At 38.4% G+C, this 23,849-nt stretch overlaps 1 protein-coding gene and 1 long non-coding RNA gene across 9 annotated transcripts in view; one reads left to right on the forward strand and one right to left on the reverse strand.

Annotated features, from left to right (window-relative positions):
- Positions 1 to 23,849, reverse strand: part of CACHD1 (cache domain containing 1) — a 404,129-nt gene that overhangs the window by 130,108 nt on the left and 250,172 nt on the right. For 6 of the 8 annotated variants that reach the window (XR_014808082.1, XM_084964826.1, XM_084964829.1 and 3 more), the window contains one exon: positions 17,935 to 17,997. Coding sequence is in view for 1 of the 8 variants with exons in the window: in XM_021096540.2 (XP_020952199.2) it covers positions 17,935 to 17,997 (63 nt within the window). In the remaining 7 variants the exon portion in view is untranslated. Of the gene's footprint in view, positions 1 to 17,934; positions 17,998 to 18,542; positions 18,847 to 23,849 lie in introns of those variants that run through there. The other 2 variants (XM_084964827.1, XM_084964831.1) reach the window with 2 other exon arrangements.
- LOC146402893 (uncharacterized) lies at positions 10,917 to 17,387 on the forward strand. The gene is made up of 2 exons (XR_014808109.1): positions 10,917 to 11,111; positions 13,271 to 17,387. It is a non-coding gene; the product is annotated as an uncharacterized LOC146402893 (long non-coding RNA).

A 23,849-nucleotide genomic window follows, 5' to 3' on the forward strand; every position in this document is an offset into this window, starting at 1 on the left:
TTGCTCTGGTCCTTGGTTAATTCACTCTAAATTCCCCATCTGGGTGGCTTCCATACACCTCAGACTTTCTTCTGCCTTCCCACAGATTTAGGGCCTTTGGTTCACTCATTCAACAAACATTTAATAAATACTTACAATAAACACAGAGCCAAGCACAGATTTGGGTGATGGGGTGAAGTAAACCAGAACGCTGCCAGAATAAATCCCCTGTGGAAAGATGGGGGAACGTTTGGGGGCAAAGACAGAAGGGAATCCATACCGCCTCCAGGATTCCTCTAGTCTGAACAAGTCTGAGCCTTGAACATATTTCACCAGGTAACTGTAAACAAAATGAGAGCCTGCCGGGCACCACCACACTCTGTTACACTTGGCGGGGCAGTCTCCAAACAAATCTACATTCTGAAAATATTAAAACTGAGGTGTAAGACTATCTCCAGTCATTTTTTTTCCAGCATATATATTTATTAAGTGCCTACCTCGTACCAGGCACAGGGAACCAGAATTCAAAGACAAGATACCCATGTGCTCAGCGATTCCACACCTGCTCTTCTTGTCTAACAGTTGTCCCTGTGTCTCTGTGATCCAGTGCACAGTTCAACATAACCAAACATTTCCACTGTGGAGAGTTTCTGGAAGTAGGAATACAGAACGGATACAGATGGAAAGCCAATGTGAATCTCATGTCCAGTCTCACATTTCTTAAGTAGCATAGCCTTTTTTTTTTTTGCCTTTTAAGGGCTGCATCCATGCCATGTGGAGGTTCCCAGGCTAGGGGTCAAATTGGAGCTATAGCTGCAGGCCTGTGCCACAGTCACAGCAACTCCAGATCCAAGATGCGTCTGCGACCTACACCACAGCTCATGACAATGCCAGATCCTTAACTCACTGAGCGAGGCCAGGGATTGAACCCGCAACGTCATGGTTACTAAGTCAGAATTGTTTCTGCTGTGCCACAATGGGAACTCTGCCTTTTTTTTTTTTTTTTTTCTTTTTTCTTTTTAGGGCTGAACCCGTGGCATACGGAGGTTCCCAGGCTAGGGGTTGCATTGGAGCCACAGTTGCCAGCCTATGCCACAGCCACAGCAACATGGGATCTGAGCCACATCTACGACCTACACCACAGTGCATGGCAATGCCAGATGCTTAAGCCACTAAGTGAGGGCAAGGACTGAACCTGCATCCTCGTGGATACTAGTCAGGGTCATTACCACTGAGCCACAATGGGAACTTCCTCAAGGAGTTCAGCTTTTATTTACATTTCCCACTAGTCCTCTTCTGGGGTTGTTCTATGATCATCCTCTCTTGGAAATCTTCCTTTTGAAGTTTACAGCTCTTTCCTTCTGGGCCTTACCTAGCAGGATTAAACAGCAGGCTAAGAACAGTAATTTTCTCACTGGTGTACGCTTATATTCATACTCTAGCATCCTATCGTATTCTGAACACTGAACACAAAATACTGAAAACCTGCTCTGAGCTAACCATACAATCTTTCAAACAATCTTGCAAGACAGACGATGATCTCCATCTTATGGATAAAATTGACAAAGAGACTGAAAAGTTAATCATGCCAAAAATCGAACAAAATAGTAAATGACAAAGTCCTGCATGGAATTCAAGTTTGTCAAAGCAAAAGATGAAGCTCTTGTTCTCTACCCTAAGCTACAAGGGAGCTACCCCCACTTAAAAAAAAAAAAAAAGGAGAAAAGTTTTCTAACTTTTCTGGCCTTGTACCCATGTTCTCTGAGGTCCCTTCCACCTGTAAGATTCTAAAACATCATGCTAGTTAGAACTGGTTATTTATATTTGAGTATATAAAATGCTATCTCTTTAGAATTGATTCTCTATTCATAATCTCTTTGAAGAAAGAGCTCTTTTATGTTTTTAGGCCACATGTAAATTGTTCTCCTACTGAGTATCTTTCTTCCCTCTTGAATAAAAGGATATAATTTGGTGTAAAATCTATTTCTTGCTTTTCAGATGGATCCTAATCTACTGCTTTGAACTGATCCAAATTCCTCATGACTGGGAACTCAAGTTCATACACCGATAAAATAATAATGTGGAGTATTAGTACCTGTTCAGTAGCAATTTCTTATAAAACCAATATGTTTCTCCTTCACTCTCTTCCAGTGAATGTATTGGGTGGAATGAAACATTAAACTTTAAAAATTTCAGACAGAATTGTCAGTGTCAAATAACAATTCATAAAAATAATTAAGAAAAACTAGACGTGTTATGACGCTAGTGTCTTTTTAAATACCTTTGGTGGCAGGAAAATTCTTAGATTTTTACATTATACATGTATGGGGTAAGCTGCATTTAAGGATAAACAAATGAGCAGAGATTTGAGCTGTTAACAAAGAGACAAATTGGCAGTTTTGTGTCCAAGTTAATTGCCTGCTAAAGCAAAGTCAACATAACTCACAGGAATATAATAGATTCTAGAGTTTTTCACAATCTCCAGGACACAACCTACATTTTTTGATATACAGAGAGAAAAAGCAAAGTGTGACCAATTCTCAGGAGAAAAGACTATTACAGAGATTAACTTCAAACATTTGTAGATGTTAGAATCAGCAGGCAGGATTCTAAAACAGCTACTTTATCTATGGCTGAAGGATTCAAAGGAAAATGGGTTTGCAACGAATGAAAGAGAGAAAAGTTTCAGTAGAGAAAAGCAGAATCTATTAAAAAGAAACAAATGAGGAGTTCCTGTTGTGAGTCAATGGCTAATGAACCCAACTACCATCCATGAGGACACGGGTTCCATCCCTGGCCTTGCTCAGTGGGTTAAGGATCCACCTGTGAGCTGTGGTGTAGCCCAGCAGCTACAGCTCCAATTTGACCCCTAGCCTAGGAACCACTATATGCTGCGGGTGCAGCACTAAAAAGACAAAAGACAAACAAACAAACAAACAAAAAAAGGAAAGAAACAAACAAAAACCCAAGAGCTTAAAAATACATTTGAAAAAATTTAATACTGCTACAAAACCAACAGGTCAACAATGAAATCAAAAAAGGAAACTAAAAAATACCTTGAGACAAATAACAATGAAAATAACCATACAAAATCTATGAGCAAAAGCAGCTTCAGAGGGAAGTCAGTATCAGGGGCCTTTCTCAAGAAACAAGAAAAATCTCAAATCAATAACCTAACCTACCACATAAAACAATTAGAAAAAGAATAACAAACAAAACCTAAAGTCAGCAGAAGGAAGGAAATCATAAAGATCAGAAAGGAAAGTATTAAAATAAAGATTAAAAAAATAGAAAAAAAAAATCAATAAAACCAAGAGCTGGTTCTTTGAAAGGGTAATAAACCAAATTGACAAACCTGTAGCCAGACTCACCAAGAGAGAGAACCAAAATAAACAAAATAAGAAATGAAAAAGGAGAATTCTCAAGGAATACTGCAGAGATATCAAAAAAAAAAAAAAAAAAAAAAAGAGAGAGAGAGAGAGAGAAAATACTATGAACAATTACATGCCAACAAATGTGATGTCCTAGAAGAAATGGACAACCTTCTAGAAACATACAGCCATGAAAACTGAATCAAGAATAAATAGATCATTTGAAGATGAAGAGACTGATCACTAGAAATGAAATCAAACAGGTAATTAAAAAAAAAAAAAAAAAAAAACAACTCCCTGCAAACAAAAGTCTGGGACCAGATAGATGGCTTTGCAGACAAATTCTACCAAACATACACAGAAGAACTTACACCCATCCTTCTTAAACCCTTCCACGAGACTGGAGAATAAGGAACACTCCCAAAGACATTCTATGAAGCCACCCTCACCCTAATACCTAATTCAGACAAAGATACTACCAAAAAAGAAAACTAAAGGCCAGTATCTTTGATGAATATAAATGCAAAAATTCTCAACAAAATTTTAGCAAACAAAATCAAACAATACATAAAAAAGATCATACACCATGACCAAGTGGGATTCACCCCAAGTTCACAAGGATGGTCCAAAATATGCAAACCAATGTGACACACTGACAAAAGGGTAAGACAAGAGCTGCATCAACAAGACAAGACAAAAACTACACAATCATCTCAACGGGTATGGAAAAAGCATTTCATAAAATTCAATATCCATTCATAATAAAAACTCTTACCAAAGTGGGTATAAAGGGAACATACGTCAACATAATAAAAGCTATTTATGACAAACACACAACCAATGTGATACTCAATGGTGAAAACCTGAAAGTCTTCCCACTAAAATCGAAAAAACAAGACAAGGATGCCTACTCTCAACACGACTATTGAACATGGTACTAAAAGTTCTAGCCACGGCAATGAGAGAAGAAAAAGAAACAAAAGCTATGCAAATTGGAAGGGATGAGGTAAAATTGTTATATGTAAATGACATGCTATATATAGAAAATCCTAAAGACTCCACACAAAAAGGACTAGAACTAATAAACGAATTCAGCAAGGTAGCAGAATACAGGATTTACACACAGAAATCAGTTGCATTCCTTTACACAAGGAGATATCAGAAAGAGAAAGAAAAAAAAAATCCCTTTTAAAATCACATAAAAATACTTAGGAATGAGTCTGACCAAGGAGATATAAAACATATGCTGAGAACTATAAAACATTGATAAAACTGTAGATGACTTTTTAAAAATGGAAAAATATCCCATGCTCTTGGATTGCAAGAATATTGCTAAACTTAGTGTACTACCAAAAGCAATCTACAGATTTATTGGGAACCCATGAACATATTACACAGAACTAGAACAAATAATCCTAAAATTAATATGGAACCATAAAAGACCCAGAATTACCAGAGCAATCTTGAGGAAAAAGAACAAAGCAGGAAGCATAAACTCCCAGGCTTCAGACAATGCTATAAAGCTACAGTAATCAAAACAGTGTGGTACTGTCACAAAAACAGGCATGTGGGTAATGGAACAGATTAGAGAGTCCAGAAATAAAGCCATCCACCTGCAGTCAATTAATCTTTGACAAAGAAGGGAAGAATATACAATGGGGAAAAGAAAGTCTCTTCAGGAAATGGTGCTGGGAAAGTTGACAGCCACATGTAAATCAATGAAGATAGATCACACCTGCATACAATACACAAAGATAAACTCCAAATGGCTTGAATACTTATTTAATATAAGACATGACACCATAAAACTCCTAAAAGAGAACACAGGAAAAGCATTCTCTGACGTAAATTATATCTATGCTTCCGTATCAATGTCAAGTCTCCTAATGCAATAGAAATAAAAGCAAAAGTAAACAAATGGGCCCTAATCAAACTTAAAAACTTTTGCACAGCAAAAGAAACCATAAAGAAAATGAAAAGACAACTCACAGACTGAGAGAAAATATTTGTAAATGATGAGACTGACAAGGGCTTAATTTTCAAAATATAGAAACAGCTCATATAACTCAAAACAACCCAATCAAAAAACGGGCAGAAGACTCAAAAAGACATTTCTCCAAAGAAGGCATCGAAATGGCCAATGGGCACATGAACAGATGCTCAGCATCAATAATCATCACAGAAATACAAATCAAAACCACAATGAGGTACCACCTCACACCAGTCAGAATGGCCATCATTAACAAGTCTACCAATAAAATAGCTGGGGAGGGTGTGGAGAAAAGTGACCCCTCCTACAATGTTGGTGGGAATGTAAGTTGGTATAGTCACTAAAACAATATGGAGGTGCCTAAAATAAGTAGAAATAGAACTGCCATATGATCCAGTAATCCCACTCATGGGCATATATGAGGACAAAAATCTATTTCAAAAGATACATGCACCCTATGTTCACAGCAGCAGTATTCACAATACCTAAGACATGGAAATAACTGAATTGTCCATTAACAGATGAATGAATAGAGAAGATGTGCTATATATTTATATATACACACACTATATATAATATACGCACAAAATGTAGTATTATTCAGCCATAAAAAGAATAAAATGGTGCCATTTGCAGCTACATGGATGGACCTAGAGATTATTATACTAAATGAAGTTAAGTCAGAAAAAGACAAATACTCTGTGATATCACTTATATGTAGAATCTAAAATATGACACAAATGAAGTGATTTAAGAAACGGAAACAGACTTACCGACAAGGAGAACAGACTTGTGGCTGCCAGGAGAGAAGGGGTAGCGAAGGGTTGTTTTGAGAGCTTGGGAATAGCAGATGCAGACTATTATATACAGAATGGATAAACAAGAAGGTTCTATTGTATAGCACAGGGGACTATAAAATATCCTGTAATAAACCATAATGGAAAAGAACATGGATATGTATAACTGAATCACGTTGCTGTGCACCAGAAACTAACACAACATTGAAAATCAACTACACATCAATAAAATTTTAATACATATTTGAAGAGGTCAACAGCAGAATGGAGATATTGCAACTGAAGTTAAAAATTAATAAAAATTATCTAATATGAAGGTCAAAGAGACACCTCAGGAACCTACAGCAAAATATCCAAAGATTTAGCATACATATAATTGAGTTCCAGAAGGAAAACACAAAATGAAGCAGAAAAACTATTTGAAGAAACAAAGGTCAAAAGGTCCCCAAGTTTGTTGAAAGATATAAATGTACAGATTCAGAAAGGTCAAACACCCAGCAGGATAAATACGAAGAACGCTCTGTCTAGGCAGCCATAGTTAAATTTCTCATAACTAAAGATATAGAGAAAAATCATAAAAGCAGTCATGGGATGGAGGTGGGGGATAACAACGCATGCAGAGTAATAACTTTCACTGATTTCTCATCAAAAACTATGGAATCCAGTACACAGTGGAACATTACCAAAGTGCTGAAAGATTAAAAAACTGCCAATCAAGACTTCAATCTCAAGCAAAAACATCTTTTAAGAGAAAACATTTTCTGAGTATAAAATATCATGAAACACCATATTTTGTCTCCAGAACATCTGCACTGTAAATAAATTTTAAAGGAACTCTTCAGGCTTAGTATAAGTTGGTATCCATAGAAAATTTTCCAAGAGCATTGGAAATGATAAATATAAGAGATTTGTTTTTCTTTTCTTTGGCTTTTATTTAAGTTCACATGAAAATTTAAAGCCAAAGCATAACACTTACTTGTGCAGTTTGGTTTTCTTTTTTTTTTTTGCTTTTTTAGGGCTGCACCCATGGCATATGGAGGTTCCCAGGCTAGGGGTTAAATCAGAGCTACAGCTGCCGGTCTACACTACAGCCACAGCAACATGGGATCCGAGCCTAGTCTGCGACCCACACCACAGCTCATGGCAATGCCAGATCCTTAATCCACTGAGCGAGGCCAGGGATCGAACCTGCAGCCTCATGGTTCCTAGTCAGATTCATTTCCACTGCACCACAACAGGAACTCCAGTTTGTAATATTTGTAGACATAATAATATCCAAAGTATATAGTATAAAAGATAGTAGTGAGAAAATGAACCAATAAGCTTGTGAGGGCTTTAGATGTTAGGTGAGATAACAGAATATTAACTCTAAATAGACCGTAATTAGGGGAGTTCCTGTCGTGGTTCAGTGGAAATGAATCTGACTAGCATCCATGAGGACACAGGTTTGATCCCTGCCTTTGCTCAGTGGGTTAAGGATCCGGTGTTGCTGTGAGCTGTGGTGTAGGTTTCAGACACAGCTTGGATCCTGAATTGCTATGGCTGTGGTGTAGGACAGCAACTACGGCTCTGAGTTGGCCCCGAACCTCCCTGTGCCGCAGGTGTGGCCCTAAAAAGACCCCCCCCCCCAAAAACAGACTCTAATTAGTTAAGAATATATATTGTAATTTCTGGAGCATACACTTAAATACTTACAGAAATAGAGCTAAAAAATAAAATTCAATGTTTGGGATGGAAATGCTATAAAATTTGGTTGTAATGATTGCTGTACAACTATAAATGTATAAAATTCACTGAGTAATTTAAAAATATATAAAATTCAAAACAATATTTACAAATCCAAAAGAAGCTGTGGAATTGAGCTAAAAAACAAAAAATAGGGAAAATGGAAAAAAAAAAGTTGGCCTAAACCCAACAATCAAACTAAATGTTAATTGGTTAAGTATTCCCCATTAAAAGACAGAAATTGTCTGAATAGCTGAAAAAAACAGAAAATCTCAACTATATTCTGTCTATAAGATACACACTTTAAGCAAAAGAGACAGAGAGAGTAAATGCTTGTCAAAAGTTACACCACGCAAAAACAGTAATCATATAAAAGCTAAGAGTAACTATGTTGATATCAGAGAAAACAAAATTCAAGGAAAGAGTATTATCATCTGAGATAAAGAATGACATTTCAGGAGTTCCCTGGTGGTGAAGCAGGTTAAGGCTCTGCCAGTTTTCATTGCTGCGGCTAGGGTCACAGCTGTGGCATAGGTTTGATCCGTGGCCCAATAATTTAGGTATACCACAGGTATCCCCCCCCTCAAAAAGAAAAGAATAGAATTTTAAAATAACTCATCAGGAAGATCTAACAATCTTAAATGTGTATATACCCAATAATGAAACTTCAGAATACAGAAGATAAAAAGGCACAGAATTAAATAAATGGAAAAATATCCAATTCCACCATTATAGTTGAAGATATGAATCCTCCTTTCAGCAAATGATAAAATTAGACAAAATAAAAATCAAACCTAAAATAAATGACCAACTAGCTTAACCTAATGGATACAGAAACTACATAACAGCCAACAACTGGAGAATATATGTACATACACATATATATAAATATATACATATATATTTATTTATTCAAGTTCACATGGTATATTCTCTCAAGATAGATTATATATTGGGCCTAAAACCAAAATTTCGTAGTTCCCGTCGTGGATCAGTGGTTAACGAATCCAACTAGGAACCATGAGATTGCCGGTTCGGTCCCTGGCCTTGCTCAGTGGGTTAAAGATCTGGCGTTGCCCTGAGCTGCGGTGTAGGTTGCAGATGCGGCTCGGATCTGGCGTTGCTGTGGCTCTGGCGTAGGCAGGTGGCTACAGCTCCGATTCGACCCCCAGCCTGGGAACCTCCATATGCCGTGGGAGCGGACCAAGAAATAGCAAAAAAAAAAAAAAAAAAAAAAAAAAACCCACAACCAAAATTTCAATAAATTAAGACTGATCGAAATCATACAGAGTATGTTCTCTGACCACAGTGGAATTAAAATAGGGATCAGTGACAATGAGAGTACCTGAGAAGACCCCAAAGGTTTTGGAAACTGGACAACAGACTTCAAAGTAATCCATAGGCCAAAGACGAAATCACAAGGGAAATTAGAAAATGTTTTAAAAATTGATGCTAATAAAAACATCTGATTCGAACTTTGTGGGACACAATAAAAGCAGTGCTTAGAAGAAAGTTTATAGCTTCAAATTCCTCTATTTATAAAAAGAATGGGGTAAAAAAAAAAAATCAATGAACTAAAGCTCTGATTTCAGAGGAAAAAGAGCTCAACCTGAAATATAGGGAAGGAAAACAGAAAAAATCCAAGAAAAAGAAAGCAGAGTTTGAGATTTGAAAAACTGTTTATCACTAATTTGCTTTCCCATTCATTCTTTCATTCTTCCTCACCTAGTTTATCCATTTTATTGATTTTTTTCCCAAAGAAACAGCATTTTGGTTTTTGATTCTTCTCTATTATTCTCCTAGTCTACAGATATTAAAAGGAGATTAAAAATATTATACATACCTTTATGCCAACAAATATGACAACTTAGATGAAAGGAATGAATGTCTTGGGGAAAAAAGTTGACTTACCAAAACTGACACAAAGTGAGATAAGAACATTTTTTAAAAGGAAGAACCACCTCCCCCCCACCCAGCAAACCCCAAAACCTGTAGCTATTAAAGAAACTCGATGATCAAAAACCTGCCTACAAAGAAAACTCCAGGTCCAGATGGTGCTCTGGTGAATTCTACCTAACATCAAAGGATGGAATAACACCAACCTCAAACTCTTTCCAAAGTAAAGGAGTTCGGAGTATTTCCAAGCTAGTTTTATAAAGCCAGTACCCAAAAATGAAAAAAGTAGTTAAGTGGTAGAGAAAAAGTAACAGAAAACCAGGAGCAGCAAGCAGAGTGGGCTGCAGGTATAAATGCGGGGGTCCCCTCTTTTAGAAGGTGATACTTGAGGAAAGATGTGAAGGAAGCGAGGATACCTGTTAGAAGAGACTGAGTGAGTGCAAAGGCCCTGAGGCAGGAATGTGCCAAGAAACAGCACACAGGCAAGTGTGGTACCCTGCTGACCTAAGTCGGGAAAGTCATGAAGGCAGATGTGAGGGATCAACTGTCAGTTCTACTGTTAGTGAAATTCAGTGAGGACCCTGGATTCAGCAAGGCGGAAGTCACCAGTGACCCTGAAGACAGCAGTGCTGTGGGACTGGTGGCGCCAGAGAAGGTTTTAGACAGAACCGGCTCTAGTAGTATAGACACCTCTTGTGATGGCTGAGCCTCAAAAGGAAAGAAAGAGGGCAGTAGTTGGAGTGGGAGACAGGGTCAAGAGAAGGGGGGTTGGTTTGTGTGTTTAAGATGGACCAGCATGTTTATGTGCTAATGGATGGGGCCCTGAAGAATGAAAATTGATACCATAGCAGAGAGGAGATGGTTAGAGGAATGCCCTTGGCCCAATGTCAGGTACATCTCCTCTATAAGGACCCAGTTATATCAGTTGACCCTTTTCAAAAGAATTCAGAAGTCTTCTAAAATCAGCCACTACCAGCAATCAATAGTTTATAAAAATACTGCATTAATTATGAAAATATGCTGGCCATTTCATTAAACAAATTGTTAACATAAATCATACTAGCGCACTTGAGAAAAAGAGTAAACTCTCGAAACATGCCCAAGGTAGCTCTGATCTCGTTAGTGATTCAATAAAGTGCACCCCAAAGCTTTTTCTCCTTTTTTTTTTTTTTCCTTCACTGCTTTGTGTCTTATGGACCACGTTTTGCTACATCTTCAGGGGCACTTGATCAAAAATTTATTTTTCTTTCTTTTCTTTTCTTTCTTTTTTTTTTTTTTTTTTTTTTTTTTTTTTTTTTTTTTTTTGTCTTTTTAGGGCCACACCCATGGCATATAGAGGGTCGGAGGCTAGGGGTCTAATTGGAGCTGTAGCTGCCAACCTACACCACAGCCACTGCAACGCCAGATCCGAGCCACATCTGTAACCTACACCAACAGCTCATGGCAATGCCGGATCCTGAACCCACTGAGTGAGGCCAGGGATCAAACCCGCAACCTCATGGATACTAGTGAGATTCATTTCTGCTGCACCATGATGGGAACTCCAAAAAAATTATTTTTCTTGATGCAGGTTCCAACTCACAGAATGCCCTTCTGTGCTCACACAACTTGATTTTTTAAAGTATTCAAAACTGGAGGCTGGGGAGGTGCTCCACTCAAGAATGTGTGGTTGGGGTTTTTATTTTCCTGAGGCTGTTGCCATAGCTTTTTGGCAGTGAAACTACATATACTGAACTAATTAAAGATTTAAAACACATTGTTAGGCAATTTAGAACCACATGGTGAAGGTTAATTTAAAAGAAATAATGAGAATAAAGCAAGGGAAAACAAAAATCTATATCCCATAGAGAGTGTTGTGGTAAGAGTCAAGAATCACTAAGTGTTTTTTATTAGTTTTAATTATTTTTCTCCCCTCACCAGAATTATATTAACATGTTAGATTTACTGCCAGGTTACATAGTATGCACAAGTCAGAGCCAACTCTCAGTATGGTTCGATAATAAAGGAGAAGGCAAGAAGCCATGAGGCTCTAGTTTTCATCACCCCAAAGGAAAAATGACAGATGGAAAATGCAAGTCAATATTCAAGCTACCATGAAACATACAAAAACATGCATAAAGAAGTAGTCTCTTTCCAACTCAAGACTGTGAGCTATAATTAAGACGTAGGTCAAGAATCTACTTTGAATAATCTGTTTTAGTTACTGGCTTATCAAACAAATCTTAGAGGCAGTTGTGATTGTTCTTACACTTGATAAGAAGTTAGTGTCCTGCACGAACGTGGAAACCACCTTTAGGGCACTAAGTGTCCACACAAGGGAAGAGCCACAAATCTGGGAAATAAGCCAGTGGCAGACCCTGCTCCTACCCTGAAACTTGGGCATAACCTGGAGACCTTGAGCTTCCACCTGGATGACAGCACAGGGCGTCGGAGATGAGAGAGAAACCTCAAGACCTGGTCAAGAAGGGAAACTGGGTGGAAGACACTGCATAAAACCAAACCTGAAGAGCTATGCTCTCGTATCACGGGGGAAGAAGAGACAGCTGGAAACTAAAAAGACTCTACAGATACTTGTAAATTTGAAAACAGTTTTAAAAAATAGATAAAAGAAGCAATGATAATCAAAATTTGCATACATATAAAACTGAACAATGAAAATAATATATATCATAGGTGGCCACTATCACCAAACGTATACAATATTTTCCGGAGGCCAGTGTGGCCAGACACGGAAAAGAAATAAAAAGTATAAAAATTATAAAGAGAGAATCAAATCTATCTCATTTGCATATATGATTATCTGCAGAGAAATAATATGATGGCTTAAGAAGATAATTAGATATAAAATAAATACATAGAAATTAACAGCAACAGTTAGAAAAATACAGTTGTTGAAGATATATTTATAACAAAGAAAAAAATGAAAAATAAATCCCACATGCATCAATATTCAAATCTTTTGTGAACAAAATTATAAAACTGTGCAAAAATACACTGTAGACGTACTAAGTAATTGGAGAGACAGATCATGAGTAAAGACATTCTCTCCAAATTCATCTAAAGATTTATGGTAAAAAAAAAATAATCCCAATAGGGTTTTCAGTCACCCTAGAATGAAAGCCGATTCTAAAATTCACATGCAAGAGCAAAGGTCTAAAATTCTTATATATCAGCACAGAGCCACAGAGGCTCTTAAGAAAAATAAGTGAAGGAGATGGTGTTACCCTTTTGAATATGCAGTACTGGCACATTAATAGGTAAATACACCCACAGAATCAAATCAAACTTGGAGTACCCATTGTGGCACAGTGGAAATGAATCCGACTAGGAACCATGAGGCTGTGGGTTCATTCCCTGGCCTCGCTCAGTGGGTTAAGGATCCGGCGTTGCTGTGAGCTGTGGTGTAGGTTGCAGACGCAGCTTGGATCCTGTGTTGTTGTGGCTGTGGCGTAGGTTGGCAACTGCAGCTCTGATTAGACCCCTAGCCTGGGAACCTCCATATGCTGCGGGAGTGGGCCTGAAAAGACAAAAGACCAAAAAAAAAAAAAAAAAAAAAATCAAACTTGCACATATGTGGAAACTTGACTAATGACTGAAAATAAATGAACAAAAAGAGACAAATTTTCAATAGATAGTGTAACAACATAAAAATACACCTGGGGCAGGGGAAAAAGAAACTGAGTATCTACTTTACATCCAACACTAAAATCAATTCCAGGTGGATAAAAGTCAAACGAGAAAGGCAACATCTTTGGCGTGGAATGTAAGAGGACACAATAATCAGAGATCCAAAAGGGGAAGATTGATTTGAAAAAAACTATTCAAATTAAAACTTCAACTTTTTTTAAGCTATCAGAAAGAAACTGAAAAGCCACACATTGGGAGAACATATTGATGAAACATAAATCTGTAAGAGAATCTGATATGGCCTTATGAGGCTATTTTATTAAAATTAAAATAAAAAATTTAAAAAATTTACAATTCAAGTTTAAAAAAATTTAAAATTGAATGGCTCAGTAGCTCTAGCTACATTCCGAGTGCTCCGTTGCCACATGTGACTAGCACCTGCCTGATTGACGCCAATACAAAACCTCTCCATCACCATCACAGAGATCTCTCTTGGACAGAGCTGATCTAGAACCTGTAGAGAATGTTTAAACTTCTAAAAGAAACAATAAACAGCTCAATTTTTATGGCTGCACCCACAGCATGTAGAAGCTTATTAACGTGCTGAGCCACAACAAGAATTCCAACATCTGAACTTTTAAAATGGACAAAATACAGTAGCAGACATTTGATAGAACAAATAACCAAAAGACACATGCGCGCGCGTGCGCGCACACGCACACACACACACACCCACACACACACAGGGTGAACCAAAAACATGTACAAAGTCATTTCAATCTCATTAGCAACCTAATTAAAATAAATTAAACTCATTACATAAAATTTAAGGTACCCCGAATTGGCAAAAGATTAAAATTCAATAATGCCAAGTATGAAGATGGTACATAGAGTGGCACATTTCTAGTACACCGTCTGCAGGAAGGTAACCCGTGGCAACCACAGTGGATGCAGTGTTGCATTATCTAGTCACCTTGAATGCTCTGGCACTCAGCAACTCTACTCTAGAGAAGGGATGTCCACCTGAGCTCAACAGTCCTTCTCCCCACCTAGGGCACTTGGAAAACACACACGCACACGTGCACACGCGCACACACACACACAACACACACACAATAGCATTTCATTGACAGAGGCTGGGACAATAATATTCCTTCAATTCAAAGAATTATTTCACCGAAACAAAGTACCAGGAGATATGAACAGGAGAAAAACGAAACAAACAAACAAACAAAAACCCACTACGAACAACCCAAACATTTTCAACAGACAAACAGATACATAAATAAACTATATTTAATGGAACACCACAGAATGGAAAATACATGCATCTTCAGATGTGAACATAGATGCTTTTAAGGAATATAATGGCGGGTAAAGTAGCAAGATACATAAATAAACAATACCCTTAAGATGTATATAACAAGAGCAAAAAGAGTCAAACTAAATAATGAATTTGGGGAGATAGGTATATGTGTGTCTCAGACACATACACACACGCACGCAAAAGAATGGCTAACAAATTATCAGGACATAATACCCTCGGGGAGAGGGAGGAAGGTACCACCGGGGAAGGTCACGCCAGGGCTTTCGAAAGCACTAGCAATGCTTTCTTTCTTATATGGGTGATAGGTTGAGATGTTCATTTGAAGGTGTTATTTCTTTATTCCACTCATACATGTTTTATATCCTCTTTACATGTTTGATATGTTTCCCGATTTTTAAAAAGCCAGCTCAGTTCCTGGCTGGGATTAGAAGGGATCCTTGATCTTTCTGAAACGGATTCGTAAGCGTGACCCCACCTGTTTTATGGAGTTTAAACATTTCGAGGAGATAATGTGTATCAGAGTGTGGGCCATTATGATGAGGGATGTGTTAGAGAATTGGAAACTTATCAGGCAAGCCTTTCCCTAAAGGTTTCATCCTGGGTCCTGTCCAGGATCACAGGGCCCAGAGTTCCTGGGCAGCTAGCAATAAAGTCAAGAATTTGTCAGGAGTCTGTTTTCTCACTTGGGATAACGCCTGTCCTCTTCAAGCCACAAAAGCATCACAATACTGAAGTGAGAGCCAAACGGTAAGTATGCAAATATGAGTTTTTAATAAGTAGAGTGACCGGAAGCCTGAAAGGGCCTGGAAATCTTGTCGCAGAAGCAGAAATTAACCAGGGCCTGGGTATTTTAAAATTTAGGCTAGAGGATAATGACTGAATTAGATCATTATGAAATACTGGATGCATAAGAGCTATTTTGTTCAGGCTTCTTCTAGAGAGACAGGAGAACTTAGAGAAAAGTTAAAAGTACATTCTGGGGAGTTCCCATTGTGGCTCAGCAATAATGAATCCAACTAGTACCCATGAGGACGCAGGTTCGATCCCTGGCCTTGCCAAGTGGGTTAAAGGATTCAGGATTCACGTTGCCGTGAGCTGTCGTGTAGGTTCCAGAAGAAGCTCAGATCCCACGTTGCTGTGGATGTAGTGTAGACTGGCAGCTATAGCTCTGATTCAACCCTTGGCCTGGGAACGTCCATATGCTGTGAGTGAGGACCTAAAAAGACAAAAGACCAAAAAACCCCAAACATTCTGGGTCAATATAAAACAGATCTCTTTGACAAAGAGAGGAGAGACAGAATTGAGCATGTGGTTGGTGACTTTCCTTCATTTGACTTACTCAGCTAAAGACAGTTCAGAGACCTCTGTTTTGTGTGAAAATATAGGTTTTAAAAATAAACTTTGTTAAAATAAAAACAGATAATATAACTTAAGTGTCAAACTTATTTTGAAAACTAGCTCTCTTCTTTCTTAGTCATGAGACGATGGCTAAATTATTCTACCTTTTGGGGTTTCACTTACTTCATCTCTAATAAGGAAAGTATTCTTTACTTCCAGGTTACATGGAAAAACCAATGTGATAATATATTGAAATCACCAGGGTTCTCTAAGTGCTCAATCAGCTGCTATAAATTTTAAAAATTATTATGGAAAGCTTCCAAACTTGTTCATAGCTAGATAAATAAAGCTATGACATCGGTCCAAGAAAACTAAACAATTTTCATGTTGAAAAACAGCTGAAGGAGGAATGTGTATCTGTTACTTCAAGAAAAGCAGCAAAACCGATACCCCCGGATCGGTTTCTTTAAAATGTTATCAAATGGCCTTTGGTCTCCCCAAGAGTTTCCTCGAACATGCTTTGTGTAGAAACCTTCCCCTATTAAAAACTCTTTTAAATTTCATGACCCTAAACCACTTTCCAGTTTGCTGGAATAAAATAAGACAGGCATTAGGAAGGTACGCTTTGATACAGCAAACCACATTCACTGCAATTTCGGGTCCTTAGTTTTTAAAAATAGCTAAAGCTAAGAAAAGGGATCCATACATAACAGTTTATGTCCTCTAAATTTAACCTGCAGACACCAATAGAAATCTTTAATGTCTATAAATAGGAGATACTGAACTTCAGGATCAAACCACAGTAATTTATTATAAATAAATATCCTATAAATAACTTTGCTCTAATGATACTTGCAAAACTTTTTCCTCTTGCATAGCACTTCCAGAGTTCAGATCAAGCCAAGCAGTTTTCCATGAATAAGACAAAGACAGCATCTCAGAGGGTTTATTACGTATTTTCCTTATAGTTTACTTTTTATTCCAAGGAAGCACTCCGCTAACACACTTTTTAGCTTGGTCCTATTTTTTACTTAAGTTTCCAACCTGGCTTCAAATTACCAGTTGGCAGTCACGTAGTGTAATGAAGTTGGTGGATTAGCTGAAATTAAAACCCAGAATCCCCTTTACCACTCTTCTTTTCAAGCACAGATCAATTATTTATGACCAAGTTCACCAATGCTCTGTTTTAATTTAGGAAGCAGTCTATTTGAAGCCAGCTATAAATAAAGTAAGTAGAATCTGGCCTCAGAACTCTTTGACCTCACAAAGCGCTGAAAGAAGAAGCGAGGAAAAGCAGCAAAGGAAGAATACAAGAAGAGGAGAGAAAAATAAAAGAACCACCACCAAAAAAAAAAAAAAGCCAACATCCGCTGAGCTGCCTCTATGCCAGAACCTTTCACTTATTCTCGGTTAATTTGCCCTTCCTTCATTTAATCCTCACAACTTCATCAGGCCGATATTACTATGTCCCCTTGATTTAAGGTTGGGAAACTAGCTCAAAAGACGGGATTGCTTCCTGGGGGGTCATCAAGTAAATGGGAAAACCAGAATTGGACCTGGGGTTTGTCTGATTCCAAAGCCTGGACACGTTTTCCTACAGATGAAATAATCTCTAATAATGTTTTAAAAAAACTGAGTGGTTAGGAATTCCCAAGACAATAAAAAGAAACTATATAATATTTTCAAAGTCTAACATGAATAGCAGGCAACCCTCTATATAACCATTATTTCAATTGCTTATAAGAACTTCAAAGGGGAGGCTGTCACCCTTTTGCTTAAGATGTATAGAAAATCATAGCCAGAGAACCACAGACAACCTCACCTGGAGTCACATCCGAAAGCAAGACAAAGGCAGAGAATGTCAAGTAGTAAATCACCCCTTACCTGCTGTACTTCGCTCTCGCCGTTGGAGATTTTCTCGGTGTAAACAAAGGAGTTGAATATCCGCTGCAAGGAAAGGAAAATGAAGCAATGTGAGATTCTCCAACAAGACAGCCATTTTCTATACGAATGTGTGTGTGAATCATCTGTTTACAACACCAACAGAATCAAGCAGAAAAAAATCCTCCTTAAAATAGTTGCTTTTACAGAGACATCCAAATATCAGCCAAAGTCAATCATACTTGTGTAAGCAATACCCAGGCACTTCTGTAGTGAAATAAACCAGATGTTACACCGTATTTTTCATTTTCAAAAATACATTTAATTATAGATTTCCGGAGCCCATGCCATTTTATCTGGCTGGTATAATCTGACAAAGTCGTGTTTCTCATTTAAATCCTGCACTCCCTGAATGCTGTAATTGTTTACAGACATACAATCTAATGTAATAAAGCTCTTCAAAAAGGGGTCCCCCCCATATTCTCGTGTCCCTGTCTAACCAGTACCTATCCAATATTATCTATCACCTTCATTACCCAAGCAGCCCCTTGAAAGAGTAACACAACAGGGCTTGCCAAATATGTGTGGCCTTAAGAGGATCCAGTTCTTACATGTCAGGAAATAGGAGAGCCTTGCCAAGACATTAGTCCAAACTGTGGCACACACATTCTTCCACTGTTCTCTGCCTCGCCAGTACCCGCTTCTGCAGATGTTGCCTGCATTTATAACTTCCCTGCAGACTTACGACTTCACCACACCCCATCATCATGGACCAGTCATCTTGTGATGACTGATTAGCCTATAACAGATTAAAAATATGAGAATCCAAGAAATGTATCTGTTAGAGGCTTTAAAAAAAAAGAAAGAAAGAAAGAAAGAAAACCCGGCAGCTTCATCATTTATCCTTAAACTTTCAAGATACCTCTGCAACTCTCCAGATGAGTAAGGAGTGAGAGCTGGAGATGTCAGCCAAAATTTCCCTTTTTCCTTTCTATCCTACTGCCAAGAGTTTGTCAGCATCTGGGACAGCTTCCCAGACAGCCTAACACACCTGCATGGTTGTGGTGAGGAAGGCAAGTGCCAAGTTCATCAAGTGCTATGCAAATGAAGGAAGACTGAGGTGCTGGGGAAGGGGGTGGAGGAGGATGGGGGCATGTCTGGGGAAGGGAAGCAAACACGTTTGGGAAGAACTGAGAAGGAATGAGATGGAATTACACTCTGGAAAACGATGACTTATCATAATTTTTCAAAACACCGTTCTTTCATTCAACTGATGTTTATTGTCCTTTTTCCCCTAAAAATGACTCTGTTGATAGGAAAGGATACAGATTTTTAGTAATGGTTATCATGACATTGGCTATTATTTATTAAATGCTTACTGTGGGGCAGAGACTATTCTAAGCATGTTACATCTATTTACTTATTGAAGTCCCATAAAACGCCCTTGTGACAGGCTCTATTACTATCTTCATTATATATATGAGGAAAGGGAAGCATATTTTATTGCACGCCTAATGCAATGCACCATGTACCTCATATGCATATCGTTTAAAATCTTTATAAGAAAGTTACTGCAGCTCCAGAGATGAAAAACTAAGACCCCGGGAAATTAAATAACTCACCCAAAGTTATTCAGCAAGGTTCGAATTTGGACCCGAGCAGTGTGCCTCCAGTTATGGTGCTACTAACCCTATGGTCTCATGGACAGGCGCTGCATGGTAGTTCGACACATGTGAAAAACCCTCCTGTGAGAAGCTGACACCCAAACATAATGCAGATCTACAACCCCTCATGTGTGATTCCAAAATTCAAAAGGCTCCGAAAACCAAAACTTTTGCGTTTAACACATTTGTGTGCAAAATACAGCATAACCTGAACTATTGGCAGTAAATCCTAATGAACTAATGTGTGTTCATCATCTTTATTAAGCCACTTGATGTAAGTATTTTTGTATTAATGGACCTGATTATAGGGTTCTGCTTTAGATCTCACTCTGGGGGTTTCATCATCAAGGGGCATCAGGATTTTGAATTCCAAAATAGACCTCGTTTTGGAGAAAGGATTGTGAATTTGCAGACCCTCACCCCCAGTTTACGGGGTTGAAGAACTTAGTTCACTAGGACAACAATGCTTTAGAGGCTGGGTCAATGTCATTGCCAGCTACATTCCCAGACCATCTTCTCTTTTTCTACATAATTTGATCTTTACAACCCGCTTTGGTTCCAAGGGTGCACCTTTACCAAAATTTAACATAATTCATGTAGTGTCTCCAGAGCTGGATGGGTATGGCCAGTTTCTTATTTCTGGCAGCCGTCTTTCAGTTGGTCCATTATCTGTTTTTATCCTGGAAGGTGCTCCCCCCCGAGAAGAGACTGATGGAGTAACACACGTCCTGGGAAGCCAACCAGACCCTTTGCTCAACACCAACATCCACCAAGGGCCAAGCCTAATGAAGAACCTCAGATCCTTCCTTCTTCTTTTTGCTCAAAGGTGAATTCCTCAGTAGACATAAGGAATACAAGCCAGGAAGTGTTTGCCAGGCTGTGTTCCCTCCTTGTTTACTCATTTATTATCTCAATGATTATTGAGGATGGTTGCAGAGCTTTCTATGGCTTGTAAGCATTTCTATATGCTTGACACCTAATAAATATCAGTGGTAATAAAAGACAATTTTAAAAGAGAGAAGTTACAAATATGGGTAGTGGTGATCCTATAAACTACCTCTTTTATACAACCCTCTAACCACCCAGAAGTGAAAGATGACCTGCTAGAGTAAGAGTTTGGAGTGAGCAATCACCAGGTAAACAACTTTTTGCCCTTCTCCTTCCCCGGGGGATGGCGGCAGGGTGGGGAGGGTGTTAGTGAAAGGCCAGCAGAACCTAAATAAGTAACTCACAACTAAACAGGTCAGCCAGTCACGTCTGATGCAAGGTTAAAAGGACAGGCTTATTGTGTGCACAAGATCTCAAGGTTGAGAGTGAGTTTCCATTATGCTCTGGCTTAATGGACAGTAATAGTGTTTCTTAAAATGCAGGGCCTGCTAAGCCCAGCTCTCAAAGGCTTATTAGGCTTAGTATTTTCATAGTTTACAATTTCACATAAATGACATTTGATCCTCACAACAACCCTATGTGGTAGGTGGCAACCTGAAACCAATTTTACAGATTGAAAACTGTGGTGCAGAAGTTACAAAATGTACCGCAGGTAAAAAAAAATTCGTGTTGAGGTCTAAACCCAAGGTCTTCAGTTTAAAAACAAGCACTGCTTCCAGCAAAGCCATTAAGTTAATTCACATCACCTTTTGTTCAGGATGATCTAGGAATCCTGATAGCAGGAAAAAAATAAATAAGGATTTGAGTTTTTTCTATTCATTTCATTTTAAGGAAGATATATATAATGTGCTAGTATAATTATATATATATTCATATATATGTGTGTGTGTGTGTGTGTGTATAGTTGACATCAGGAGTAATTAAAAATCCCAAAGATTTGGTCTTTCTTTACTTTCTATTGCTATCTAAAACTGTGTAAGGCATAGAATACAAAGTGTTCTGGGGATTTTATTCTTCATTTGAAAGCCAGGAATTCCAAATGATATACCCAGATGACATTTTGGTAACCTCAAGAGTTTCTTGGTTGTTAAAGGACTTGAAAAGTTGAAATGGAAAAAACTAAAACATGGACATGACGAGTCCATTGGAGAAAAAAACAAACAAACAAAAAAACCTAAAACATGGACGTCAAGAGTCCTAAAACATGGGCATGACGAGCAATCCCAAAGGTCGGCTTGTTTGTCCTCTCTAAGGATTTACTCACAGTAAGGGGGTTAGGGTGTAGGTGGGGGGGATGGACATTCCACACTATTTCCAAGCTGTCACTTTCTCTTATTCCAATTCCCTGAAGGTCCAAAGGAATTCCTGAAATTTGAACTCTTAATAGGAGCACAATCTGGAGGGCGTTTGAAGTCAATCTCCTCAGTGTACAAACCCCTGGATGTAAAGGCAAAGATACTGCTTGTTCTTGCCCATTACTTTTTCTCAGTCTCATCAAACACCAGATGCAACACTACACTCCGCAGGAGTGAAAAGATCATTAAAACGAGTGAAGAGTTTTAATAAGTTATTTTAAGGAGAAAGAGTTTACTGACTCCTTTCTATCAGTTATGGTTTTTTCCATAATCAAAAGAACACGACAACGGTGAGATGTCATATTCTGAAGCTCAGGGCAACTGAGCACTCTGATCTAAAGACAAAACTGACCTTTCCTTGATTAAAACACATACTTTGGAAAACCGATAGTATCTTCTAAAGTTAATAATATGCATATCCTCTGACCCAGCAGTTCCCATCTGGGTATATACCTAGCAGAAATGTGTTCACGTTTAACAAAAGAAGAGCTTAAGAAAGTTCACAGCAGCGCTACTCAGAATAGCCTCAACCTGCAAAATATCTAAATGCCCATCAGCAATTAAACAAACTGTATGTATTCACACAGTGGAATATTCAGATGAGATGAAAATGAACGCACAACTGCAACATACATCAACGCGATGATGTTCACAAACATAAAATGAAAGAAGCCAGACACCAGGACACAAAGAATAGAGTTCCATTTTATATCAAGTTCAAAACCATGCTAAACTTAGAAGCCGGGGCTTTGGTATGAGAGTGAACAGAATAGGGCACGAAGCCTGCTTCTGGGATGCAAAAATGTTCTGCTTCTTGATCTGGGCACTGGTTACGGGGATACATTGCCCACTTTTGTAAGAATTCACCCAGCTGTACACCTATGACGGAGCACTTGGCTGTGTGTATGCTGTACTTAATAAATCTACTTTAAACATACATTCTAAGCAATCTCTTTAAACTATATACTAGTCAAATGTTATTGTACATTTAAAAAATCATTTATGCATTTCAAAAATAGGATAAGAATCTGTTAACTAGGCTTTTATAAATACTCAAAAAAAAAAACAAAAACAAAAAAAAACTACACCCCAATCTGCAATCCAGATGAAACCGGACTGTACCAAAACTGGAGACTCACCTAGCAATTCACAGACAAGGTCTCCTGAGCCTTCCCTGAGGCTACATATTAATTGCTCCCTCAAACACTAAGTATGTAACACAACTTAGTTCTTCAGCTTCCCATCCAGTGCTACTGCCCTAACCTGAATTTTCAGCAAGGAAAAAAAAAAAATAAAGGTGCCTTTACCTGAGTCTCATCCAAGCTGGATGCTCTAAACTTATATCACACAATTTAATCACATCTCCTCTTTGGACATTCCGTTCTTTTATTCCTTGAGCATGGCCTTCCTCCTCTTCCCCCAAAGAGAAGGTTCATCCGAAATGAAGTTGGAAACTAAAGAGTCATGTAACACTTGAATACAGTTCTTCTACCTCTCATGCAAGAGAAGAAAAAAAGACATCTGCTCTGTGCCCACCCATGCGTGCGTGCGTGTGTGTGTGTGTGTGTGCGCGCGTGCGTAGCCTACTACTCTCCCTACTTCTTAAGGGCTGATCTTACTCTGTCCCCAGAACCTCATTGCACTGATCCATCCTCCCTACTATCTTTCCCTCCCAAACCTCTCTCTTTAATTGCGCCTAACAGATGGCGAGAGAATTCCATTTAACTGGAACAGGAACAATTACACGAGTGCTGAATAAGATGGTCAGTCCAGACGGCTGGCCCCACCTTCACTCTTCCAACAGCTCTGCCAAATTTTAACTAGATATTTAAATGAGTGGTATAGCATAAAACCACAGTGAATAAATAAATACCTCTATAAGCCTAATGAGATTCTGTTGGGCTCCCTCCCTGGTTTCCGAGAAGAAAATGCAGGCCTGGATTTTTATTCAAAAGCTTATATTCTCTTGATGTTTACAGGTCTCTGTCACATGCCAGTTTGGCTGACGGTT

Source organism: Sus scrofa, chromosome 6, assembly GCF_054392235.1.
Source record: "Sus scrofa isolate SSC_HxYL_T2T_F1_AM1 chromosome 6, Sscrofa_HxYL_maternal_Yorkshire_Landrace_v2.0, whole genome shotgun sequence".
Lineage (NCBI taxonomy): Eukaryota > Metazoa > Chordata > Mammalia > Artiodactyla > Suidae > Sus > Sus scrofa.